Source organism: Lutjanus erythropterus, chromosome 8, assembly GCF_056507025.1.
Source record: "Lutjanus erythropterus isolate fLutEry1 chromosome 8, fLutEry1.hap2, whole genome shotgun sequence".
NCBI lineage: Eukaryota > Metazoa > Chordata > Actinopteri > Lutjaniformes > Lutjanidae > Lutjanus > Lutjanus erythropterus.
The window spans coordinates 39,864,413-39,876,775 of NC_139324.1; the positions used below are offsets into that span (position 1 = coordinate 39,864,413).

The 12,363-nt window shown below is 39.4% G+C and overlaps 1 protein-coding gene across 1 annotated transcript in view; it reads right to left on the reverse strand.

Moving 5' to 3' along the window:
- lrp1bb (low density lipoprotein receptor-related protein 1Bb) overlaps positions 1-12,363 on the reverse strand; it is a 322,619-nt gene that overhangs the window by 121,597 nt on the left and 188,659 nt on the right. The window contains exons 35-40 of the mRNA XM_084723927.1: positions 11,463-11,597; positions 10,998-11,127; positions 9,307-9,433; positions 8,997-9,148; positions 8,204-8,328; positions 5,914-6,285 (exon numbers count right to left, since the gene is read on the reverse strand). Coding sequence (XP_084580053.1) covers positions 5,914-6,285; positions 8,204-8,328; positions 8,997-9,148; positions 9,307-9,433; positions 10,998-11,127; positions 11,463-11,597 — 1,041 coding nt within the window. The remainder of the gene's footprint in view (positions 1-5,913; positions 6,286-8,203; positions 8,329-8,996; positions 9,149-9,306; positions 9,434-10,997; positions 11,128-11,462; positions 11,598-12,363) is intronic.

Consider the following 12,363-nt stretch of genomic DNA (forward strand, 5'->3'; position numbering starts at 1 on the left):
TTTTCTTTGGGTGGGGAAATTTACCCAAATTAAAAAAGTTATCTGCCTCTGCCATCTGCGGCCACTAAACTGCAAAGTTGCCGAGTGCAGATTTAGGTAAAAATATTGACTTTGCTTCTAACAGATGGCAAGCTCCAATTGTGTTAGAAATGGGATTATGTTTCCTGGGTGATTGACAGGGAAATGACTTCATGCCTCACTACACTGGCCAGACAGCTATTTGTTGATGCAACAGTCACTCAGCGACTGAATATGTTTTCATCATGAACCAATTTCCTAAACACAGAATATGATAAGGCCTCTGCAGCCTCCCAGGTTGGTGCAAGATGGAGATGGACAGGGAGGGAACCTCCAGAGAGAGAGAGAGACAGTGATCACAGACAGACAACATGGACATATTCATCCATGATTATTTACTGTAGTTTTTTGGCAGTGGTTTCATAAATGGCCTCTTGAATGTATCTTCCACTGTTTCAATATTGCACAGGCGTCAATCTAAAGACAGAGGTTGAAATAATACTGCAGTGATGTAAAGCTGTCATGGTCTCATATACATGAATATGCTTTCTGCTACCCAGCGAACACCGCAGGGTATTTGTGGACACCTCTGACTGGAGCATTATTTCCATTACGTTCTGAAATGAAAAAGCAGTTTTCTGAAAACACCATGCCATAACCACACCCCTGACTGGGGCTGGGTAAAGAATTACAACACCAGTACCCTTAAAATGACATTGATACCAATATAGAAAAATCTTCAACACTTTTGAATGATTTGGTGGCATCTCAGCATCCTGAACTGGCAACTCTGTCAAATACACCACACTTCACCAAATCTACTTACAGGTACAAATAAATGTAACAAAGCAAAACAGTTATACAGCGGTAATATGTGTAACAGAGTCAAATTTGTATTTTTTATTGTTATGATAACAGAATTTGTTTAGACTGGGAGAGGTAAGCGACATTGTTCTTGTAGTAATTTTTGTGTTTTAGTGCTGTTAAACTGCATTTATAAGTTTACTTTTTAGCCTAAACTTATTGTTTAATATGCTAACATATTACTGTGTCATTTAATTTGTGTAGGGGCTCGAGTTACATGGTGGCAGTTGACAGAGGATTTTGTTGTTAACCTCTTGCTGTCTGGTATGTTTTTCTGTTTTATTGTACTACGCTGAATTCAGCATGGCCCTCTTGCTCCTTTTTACTGTTGTACCCCGTGGGAGAGGGGCTGAAGGAGGATTTTGTTATTTACCTCGTGCTCTCAGAAATAACCCTAACCCTTCTTCATCATGACACAAAACAGACAACGCTAGAATCATCCGGTTACATAAAATAACCTGAACCTGAATGTTGACTTGGTATTAGGTTATTCATACCCTTTAAAATGTTCAGTACTGATAATCAGCTCTACTCCTAACCACTAACCCTCAGCCTAACCTTAAAGGTAGAATGAGTAGGATTTGTCAGTTGCTGTTTGTAAAGGCATTAGGAAGATAGTTGCATGCAGAGCAAAATGATGAGAAAATAAGAAAGTAAGGGTGGAGTCTTTGCAGATGCAGGCACCACCAAACACTTGTGGTGGGTCATGAGCGATGAATGATTGAGAAGAATTATTTTAGTATTTGTTAATACTTTTTTTTTTTGGTAAATTCCTGCCTTTAACCTACCCTTAACTTATAACCTTAAAGATTTCGGGGTTGATGGCTTCGATCATTGTTGAAGTTGAGACAAATCAAAATTTCAAGGCAACTTACTGCAATAGATTTTTGAGTTTTTAAAATCAAATCAAACTCTTAAAGTTTGAAATGAACTACAAAAAGTTTAATAATACTCAAACTCAAAAATGTATTCCAGTAAGTTGGCATGAAATTCTTAGTTTTCTTAATTGTTTTATTTTTGCAGATTGTTGAGTTTCATTTCCACGTCATAAATTGCCAACTTTTTGGGTTGGTAGCTCGGTCTAAGCCACCTGGGTTAGAGACTCCCCATGGCTCTGATTGTTTGTTTTCATTCAGGCGCAGTGGATTCTTCCAAATGCCATTAGGAGCAAAAGGAGGAGCCAGACAAACCTGCTTTTTTCATATACCATCTGTCTCATACAATGTGAGAATACAGTGATACTTTCAGCAAAAACGTTTTAAAAAAGTTAAAAAAATCAGCAGTAATTTCACCCTCAGTTTCCAGTTAGCTGGCCTTGATCCTGAAATGTGTCCCCAAAAAGCAACAGAATCAATAGTAGCCCCCAAAAATGAATAAAAAAAAACAGATCTTGGAATCATCAAACTTCCCTGAAAACAAGAAAGCGAAGTTGATTTCTGACCCCGATACAACAAATGTATTAAAATTCAATAGAGCCATGTTCCACAAAACCACTGGACCCAACACAGTCAGATATCACAGTTAGTCACCCAGATAGGATTTGTCGGGGCTTTGGACAGATTAACCTGCATGAACCAGGGTGTGTGTGCGTGTGTGTGTGTGTATGTGTGTGTGTGTTCATGTGTAACTCTTCTATGTGCACGTACATTTGTTTATTATTTGACAAAACAAAAGATTATCTTTTTAAGACAAAGAACACATTTTGAAATGGAAAAAGGAGTGCCTTCTGCTCTTTTCTCAGAGAGCAACAACAGTGACAACAAACCAATTTAAAAGAAAAGTGAATGAACTTAACACCGCCTTAGTATACACAAAACATCTGTGTCCAGCATTTGGCAAATAACTCGGGCCTGATCTCATCTTTTTTTTGTAACTCATTTCAGAGTTTTTGCACACAATACCCTCTGACAATGCAGCTCCTAATCTGTCTTAATGGCGAACATGTGGACAATGATAGAAAATTTGGCTGTATCCCCCCATCTCAAGTCCTATAAACCACGCAGTAGAATACTTAAGACACTACCTGAGTCAGCCGATCACTAATTAATAGTTTGCAATAAAAGCCGTCTGGCAGTTTGGAGCTTCTCAGAAATTGTTGGCGGGGCGAGGGAGTAATTAATGGGGGACATGGAGTTTAATTAGGGAAATATGGATGATTAACATCTTCACCTTTCCTCAATGACGGGATGCAGGCAGAAACTTTTAGAGGAAAATAGAAGAGAGTCTTTCTCAGGGTTAGAAGCTGCCTATAGATGGTGGTTTCATCAAAAGGAGTTTGGACCAGATGGACATGCTGCTTTCACTGACACCAAATACGCTAATTGGAAACAACAAGGTCACAGCATCCTACAACAGTTGCATACAATATATCTGCATACAAACAATTTGTTGCCCAAACCTTAAAAAAATTACATGTGCATATTTTATGAATTCAAAAATTTAAACTGTACTCAAATTAATTATTTGCACTGCTTTGATTTTGTATTTCGCAAGTGCCAAAGTGTGAAGGACGCTTACAGTTCCCAACAGATGGTTCTTAATAATGCTTGTTCATTTCTAGAAGATAAATAAATAAGCAGAAAGCTCCCTCAGCAGGGGTGTGGGAGATGGGTTGGGGGTGGGTGGGAGTGGATCAGTAACACTCTGCCAGTCTCACAGTGTGAGGAGGGGATGGGAAGGTGCTGAGCTCTGCTCCCAGCAGAAACCCCACAGAATGGCGGAGGATGCTAGCCGAGCAGAACAGAGGCTTTTGCTGTTCATTTGACGGCAGTCATGCTTATCAAGACAGGACTGACTGAGATTTAGTGAAGGAATAGAGAGGGATCGGTCCCATCGTTCAATCTGTGACAGTCAGTAAGCAGAAAGCTTTCAAACACAGGCATTATACCCTACTGATTTAGTATTAAAAGGTCTTTTCAGAGAAGCAATGGCAGAAAAACACGGAGGAGTGGAGGAGGGAATGGGCAAGTTGAGGTTAATACTATTAATGCTATGCTACCTACGTACATGCTATTAATGCTATGTGAATACTGTGTTCTTAACAAGGTTGTCTTATATGATTAGGACTGAAATAATAATAACACCTTATCTACACCATTCAGGGTAATGAGAGCAATACGTCACAACAGCAGCAGCCACGGTCCTCGGTTAGTGTCTATACTGGATCTGCTGTCACTGTGCACTGTAGAAGCATGTTGGCAGCGCTCACATCCCAATACACAATCAATGCAGCCAAATCAAAAGAAAACAGCTCAGTGTAAAGCTCAAGTTAGGCTGTTCAGACAAGTGTATTGATTAAAATTAAAGCATACCTTTTCCATTAAACACACAAGAGATGGAAGACCGAGGGCACGGCTGAAACATGGCAACTACTTTTAAACTTTTTCAGCTCGAGAAGCTAAAGAGAAATTTGGTGTCTGTGTGGGAGCCAAACTTACAAAAATACATCATGATTTTCTGCATTTATAAATTACTGATGAACAACACAACAAACCACATGACTGACTTGGTTTTCCACATGCAAGAACATTTTTGTATTCTTATCTTAACTTACTCTTACTTTTTTCATACAAAGGACGCCTCCGCACACGCCACGTCACATTCAGCAAATGGTTCTAACTTCAAATAAGTGTGTAAATGATCCGCCCGCATGTATATGAGTGCAGGTACATGCAACCTGTAAATTAACCTGCATAATTCCCCATATGTTGGGAAGTGTTTTCATTCATGAAAATGACATTAAAGAGTTTGGAGAGTGAAGTCCTGCTTTCAGAGATCCAGAAAGGAAAAGTCTCAGCATCAGCAGTGGAATTAGGGGAGCTGCTGAAGCTAAGAAACACGACATAATTGTGCTCTTAATGCCGTGTTATCTGAGGGTTGTGCTGTCAGAAAATGGCTTTAAAACAAAACCAGAAAAAATGACGACCGCAGCCCAAATAGAGGAAGTCTCCATCATGGAGATGGATGAGAGTCATAATAGGTGATGCTGCACGGTCAGGCGTTGAAACAGAGGATTTTCACCTGGACAGCGTCTACATTAACCTGTGTATGAAGATACTTCCAATATTCCTGACAGAAGGTAATAACCAATTTAAATCAATGATGTTTGTCTTTACGTGTAAATTTAGAATACAATTAAAATATAATCTGAAATGCAGTCAAACAGGATGATGTCAACATCATTACAAACAGTAATTTATTTTCTGAACTCAAACTAATGAAACACACAGTCATTAGTTAAAAACAACACAACTCTTATGGAAGGTCTGGTCCTCGTAAAACTGTGTTCATATCTTACAAATTCTTCTAAATCACTCAGACCACTTAAGAACGGATCTGTTCGTACATGTGGTTCTTACATGAGGCTCAGTGTCTCTTCAAAGTCTCGTCTTTGCAGAGGAAACATTCTTTTGACTTTCCCTGATGCTGAGAATGCTTTGTTTGGAGATGTCTGTCTGATTTGTTAATTTTTAAGCTCTCATTAATGAGCACCTCCACAAATAAATACAGACACAAACACAAAGAAATAGTTGAGATGACTTAAAATTTCAAGGCAATGAACTGCAATAGAATTTTGAGTATTGAGTCCAACTCAAACTAAAAAAAAAATCAGTACCTGGTAAAACTTTTTCAAAAAGTTTATCAACGTGATCTGAATGGAGCAGCGTAACAAAAAAGAAATAATGGGTACCTGATGTAATGCCAGTTCTATGAGTGCATTCATAGCTCTCTTCTTAATAAGGAAAATCATTTCACATATCATAGCATTGTTGTGAATTTTACTCTTCCAGCCTGTGACCCAGTAAAATGGGTGTATGACCCATTTTCTGTTGTGACCACAAGTTTGGGAAAAGCAGCTGTATCACATTGTGCCAAATCACACTCAAGCCCAACAGGGATACAATGCATGTGCAGTTACAGCTGGACACCAGTAACTCTGTATGGTAGCAAATATGAAGTTGTATAATCTTTTATAATCACACACCAACAAAATAATGTTAAAAACAGAGTGGGGAGGTGAAATGCACTTACTTTCTGCGATAATAGTTCTTCCTGTCCAGTCATCGTTAATCATCTGGATGTTTCCAAAATGGACATCACTGAAAAAGATGCGGTTGGTCCCAGCTGTCTTCTGACTGTAGTCAAAGGTCAGGGCGATGACATTCTTGAAAAAAGCAGGATTTTCAAAAGGCTGAACAGGTGAGTTGAGGTCATTCTCATCTGAAAGGTGGATGCTTTTCAATATGGTCCTCTCAGAGTAGAGCAGATAACCTTCATAGCGCTCACAGGCAAAGCCATCCTCTGCCAAGCGGCCATGGGCGCAGGAGCAAGTCCGCCGACCACTTCCCAGGTGGAAGCACAGCTGCTGGCAGCCTCCGTTGCTCCTGGCACAGGGGTTTGTGCCTTCAAAAATCCAACACATGCTCAATTACTGGTTTGCCTCAGTGTCTGGCCTCTTGCAATCAGGCTTAAACTGTGCGTGTCTATACATTACAGATTGGAATCATTGGTGGAGTGTAACCGCAGCACAATATTTGAAAGGTGGATTTTGTAAAACCTTGTCAGTAGGACTGTACCAAATAGTTTGAAGCTTTGAAGCCTCATTCATAATGTTGACTTTCGGGTTCTAAATCAACATTTAAATGCTGTGCAGCTTTGGGCTTTTTTGCATGTCTGCTTAATCTGTTTAAACACAGTATTTCTGCACAGTTGCAGATAAAGATTACACTTAGATTACACTCCAGATAAAGGCTACACTAATATTAATAGCATTATACTATTTGTAGAATTAGTGGTGGCTGTGTAGGATTGTTGGCTCTTGTTATCCAAACATTTCCAATAACTCCACAAGTCCAAAAGTCAATTTTTTTGGAAAAAGAAATGGAAAACAGCCCTGCACACAGCATCTGATCTGAACAGACCGGCGTGGCAAATAAAACCCCGCTTTTGTTCTATTTAAATTAGGGAAATTATTTCACATATAACATTTACGCATTTTGGCGCTGAGCAAAGCAAGCTAGCAAAATGTCTGGCTTCAGTCCATATTTGTTGGCATTTAGTCTTTCAAAAACATTTTCACTATGGTAAATAAAAAAAAGAGCTGTTTGCACACACAAATGAAGCATGCACCATGGAGGAACAGTAGCACCATGCCACCCAAACAGGCAGCTGGCACACCCAAAAATCAGGTGCAAAATAAATGTTAAGTTATAGCTTCATTAAAACATTTTGACCTTTTTTTTTTTGCCCAGTTATATTAACTGTTCATCTTAAAAGACTAGACGATTCAAATTATTTCTCAAAACAAAACAAACAAAAAACAAAAAAATGTTCATTGCCATACACAGCCTGCCTACCAATCAAATAATAAATAATAAAAGCTGATATATATGCAAGTAGCATGGGAGATTAGCAGTGTAGTAAACAATGCAATGTCTGTAGCTAATGCTACAGCTAAAGAGCTGGAGTCAAATATAATTATTCAATATTTAAGGTCATGTCATGTTGCCAGTTGGTTTTATTTGACAAGCCCTTGTAAAGAATGATGGCATTATGATGTTTAACATAAAGAATGGACTAAAATGACTATAACTGTGCTATGTTGTAGAAAAGCCTATGTAGAGTATTGGATGGCTGTATTTTTGTGGAACTTTATTCTGTGTTGTTGAGAAAATTGGAGGCAGTTTTTCTGATGCACACCCCCAGTCTTTTTTCAGACTACACTAGCAATCTAACAGCGCCGTAATTTACATTTATGTCGACAAAACTAAAGAGTTATGTCCATGAAAGAGAGATGATTTAATAAAAAAGAATAACTCATTTAATCTGATGAAAGTACAGGGTGTCCATAAAGTCTCTTTACAATTTAACAAATGTATTACAAAAGCAAATGAATAGACAAATCTGTGGAAATTATCACAAAATGAAAAGTAGATATTGAATTTTTTTTTGCCTCATTTAATACACGTCTATATGGGCACCATTAGTTGCATGAAGCACATCAAGACGGTACTCGATTTCTTACCATGTTCGCTGCAGCATCGCCTCATCAAAGGTGGCAACGGCATCAGTGATCTTTTACTTCATGTCATCTTTCAATTTTTTTAAATTGTAAAGAGAGTTTGTGGACACCCTGTAGTTGTATTTTCTTATTAGTTGTTTTTTAGGGTGATGAAGTCATAAAATATGTCAACAGACATTCAGAGCTTCATGTAAAAAATGACATTTGGTACGGCCCTACATGTCAAAACTGCATAAAGGCAAAGGATGCAGTAGTATCAGTCAATGTGTGAATCATCAGACTGTAAAGTTGAAACTTCACCTTTTTCCCTGCCTCTGTTGAAGACCGTCACATCTTTCAAGTTGACCCCAAGACCGCTCCTCATGGTCACGGCCTCACTGGTGTCGGTCTTAAAGCCACGTCGGATCGAACCGTTTGAATGAGCCCTGCAGCACAATAGGACAGACGGGGGACAAAATAAGGGCTTTAAGTTCCACAAACAAAAGTGCTCTGACTGTTCACCGAAGCAAAGTTAAGTAGATATAAAGGCAGATCATTTCATTCGACAATAGTAAAGAAAAAAAATTCAAGTTGTTGCAGAAAAACACACAACAAAGCTAACACCTTATTTCCATTTTGTTTATTGTTGTGAAGGTGAAGAAAATAAGATGGCAGGTGTATAAAAATGCATAAAGCGAGTAGCTTCATGTAAAGTCTGATTTTACAGCAGTATTTACAAAACCAGGCAGTGACCCTCACTGTGAGAAACTGCTGATTTTCATATGAAGTGTTCATTTGCAAGAACGCATATCTCTGCTTTTAGGTATTTTCCTAAATGATGTTTATTTTTGTGCATTCCAGGGAAACTCAATCAAGCAGGTGTTAGGTTGGTCTGATAAGGTATCCCTTATTTAAATTTTCAGAAATCATATTTATTTTATTGTGCACTCAATCTGGTGTTGGTTTATTCATTTTTAGAATGGTGTTTATCTGTGTTTGCAAATGAAAAAACATTTTCACATGGGACCTTTGAGGGGAAGGGTTACTGTCGGGTAAGTATTGCAGGCTTTGCAGGCCATTTCATGTGCATGCATTGAAGAAAATAATAAATTACCTGTCAGACCAGTAGATGTAAGGCCCGAACACAGCAACAGAGAAAAGGTCTACGTTGGCCATGGACAGTACAATCTCCCGGCTCTCACCTGTCTCAAGGTTTATCCTCTCGATCTTATCTGTGCGAGCGTCGCACCAGTATAATGTGTTTTCCTGCAAAGTAATTTTAAAATGCATATCACAAACCGAACCTCTTAGGCAAAGTCATATTTCAGGGAGAAAAGAGATGAGGTAGGAGGTACAGTATGTGTGAGTGGAGTGGAGGGGGAAGAGGTTGGTGACTGTGTTTGTGCTTCTGTGTGCAACTGTACCTCGTAGTCTATGGAAATTCCATTCGGCCACATGATGCCTGAGTTCACCAAGGTGACCTGGTCTGAACCGTCCAGACGGGAGCGGCCGATGCAGGGGTTCTGGCCCCATTCAGTCCAGAAGAGATACCTGACCAGCATAAGAACATCACGCAAACACATTGGTTTATGCACTTCAGTGTGTGCATGAGAAGTAATGGAGTTAAAGCTGCTACAAGGAGTTTTTTTACTTGTTATGAAACCGTCTCAGTTTAATACTGATGTCTCTATATGACCTACATAAGGAAATGAGTGGAGGAAACGCTACCACTTTTATCCGCAAGGGCCTGAAAAACAACAAATCAGTTTCAGATTCAGGTTCAGATTATTAGGAGTAGGGTTGTATGAAGTACTTATCAATAGTCAGTGTATTTCCTACTGTTAATGCTGGCAGGCAAGTCTTCAGTTTGGAGAAGCAGCAGGACCGCTAAGCTAAGCAATGAACTACTGTGGACAGGGTCAGCAGGGTAACAGATTTCAGCCACGTAAAAAAGGCCCCGCTCAAAAAGTCAGTTTAATCAATCTGAACCGTACCATCAGACATCGGTTTCTGCCATTTCAAACTAACAGATCAACAGTGATAGACCGGCAACTCTTGTTTTCTGTGAGTTAAAATCATTGTTGTTTTTCCCAAGGAGCAATATTTGGCATTTAAAATGAAGAACTTGGCAAAATAATATTCTAAATATAGTGTATACTTAAACCAAGGGTCTCAAACTTCCCACGACATGTAATATAACCCAGCTTGCATTTGTTTTTTCATTTAATTATTTTTCTGTAGTTGTTTCACACTAATTTAAAATACAGTTGAAATAAACAAAGCACATTTCTGTTGAAAATTGTATGTATGCATTTCTGAAGGATTGCATGTTGCAATTCACTGATATTCTAAGTCCAGAAAAGGAGAGTTTGTTTCAACAATATTTCTCTGTGTGAAAACACAGAGTCATTTATTAAGTCACATTTCAGTTACACAATGAAGCTTGACTTTTTGTCATATACTCTTTTATCAGGCTTGTTAATGACCAATTCAAAGTGATGGAAGAGCTGAACTTGTGCCCCGTGCACAGCTAACTAATGTATATAAAAATGTATATAAATTGCTGTTTGTATTTTTTTTGTTAACCATGATGACGATATGTTAGTATTGGAAGAAATATTGCGCTTTTTTGCAGGTCTTTAACACTTAAGTGTCCCCTGTATGAGATGGCTGTACAATCAGTGACTCCAAATCAATTTGAGTTTGAGACCGCTGACTTAAACCAATATTGATTTTTTTCAGGTAGCTAAAATAAAATTTTGCTGCTGATCCTGTCCACAGCAGAACATTGCTCAGCTTCTGTGCTGGTGCTCCTCTGCGCTTCTCCAAACTGGAGGCATGGTGACCGCATTCTGCTGCAGGTAGTACACCTCATACCCCACTTCAAATGATCTGAACTATCCCTTTAAGAAATACCAATTTATTTGGAAAATATTTTGGCAATGATTCCTTGTAAAATACATTTTTTTTGCAATGTTCCCTAAACTTGACCAAGGAACTTTCCTATTCTGAGCACAATAGCTGTGTAAACTTGTGAATAATAATAAATAAAAATACCAATAAAACTGAAACATGTCAAACCAAAGACAAAAATTACACAGAAGTCATGGCCTACCCCTTCTGTGGATGTACAGCAATCGCCCTCGGCTGGTCAAGTCCTTCAGATATGACCACTGAGCGGTACGCACCATTCAGACGGGAGATTTCTATTAGATTGAAACCATGGTCTGTCCAATATAGGTTTCCTGTGCAGGAAAAAAGCAATAACCAGGTGTGTAAATACAGCAGAGCTTTATTGATCCCCTCGGGCTCCGATACATGAGAGGGTCCCATCATGAACTTAGCCGTACACTAAAACTAATCTTGCACACATTTGCCCTACGAATGTTTTTATGTGGAGGATGTCCAAGTCTGTCACTGAGGCTTAATGCTTTTTAGCAATTCAAATCAAATCAAACCCATCTACATAATCCCGTAAGCAGAAGCAGTGCACATGAAGTGAGAATTTTTCACCAATCAATAGCAGCCTGACAGCCTACAGAACCAGGCTCCAGGGCGCTGGTGGAGCGACGATACTAACCAGCGATCCAGTCCACGGCGATGCCTTCCACCCGACTGATGCCAGTGGTAATGATGTCCTCCCTCCAGGTCTGATCGCGTTTGGCCCGGGATATTCTGTTCAGGCCCATGTCCGTCCAGTACACGGTGTCATTCCCTGCAAAACAGCACAATACAGTTAATGACAAGAGGAAATGGGATGATGAATGCAGCTGCCACAAAAGTATTTATGCCCTCAAACAAAGCAGCTCATGAAACCTTATTTTACTGCAGCACGGCCCATTTCACCAAATGTTGTGTGGGACTATAAAATATGATGGTGAAAATACCCACACAGTTCATCCACAGCTCTTTGTTGACATACAGCGCCTGATCAGGAGAGGCAACTGTGGGCCAAATTTTACAGGGCAGTATATTGCTTCATGCAAAACATGGTGTTGGTAAAACTGTTATGGACCCTTTCTGATTTTATTGCCCTATTACATAAGCATATAAAATAGTACGTAATTCATTTATGGTGCAGTCTTCAAGTGCATCTCTGTGTGTGCGCCTGTCATCTTGGCTCTGTGCAGGTTGTTAGGAGTATAGGTGGTGTTATATGTTTATTTGCACTTCTTGTTCTTGCTGCCTTCACACTCTGTTAACACGTTGCTCACATGTGACAGAATACAGCTGCAGGGCTTTCATCTGTTCTGCTCTGGCAGCCCGAGCTCCTGTAATGACATGTAAATGATGTGCGTGAGCTATCAGCTGCTGCTCTTGGATGGGCTTAGTAAAGCATTTGCATGTTCACCTGCACAAACGGGGAGGACAATTGGCAATCTTATCTGTACTTTGGCCATGCCTGACTTTGGCTTGGACTCGCCTTATTTCCTATTTTCCAAAAGCTGTGGTCACACATCGAGATTGCTATCGACCTCTGA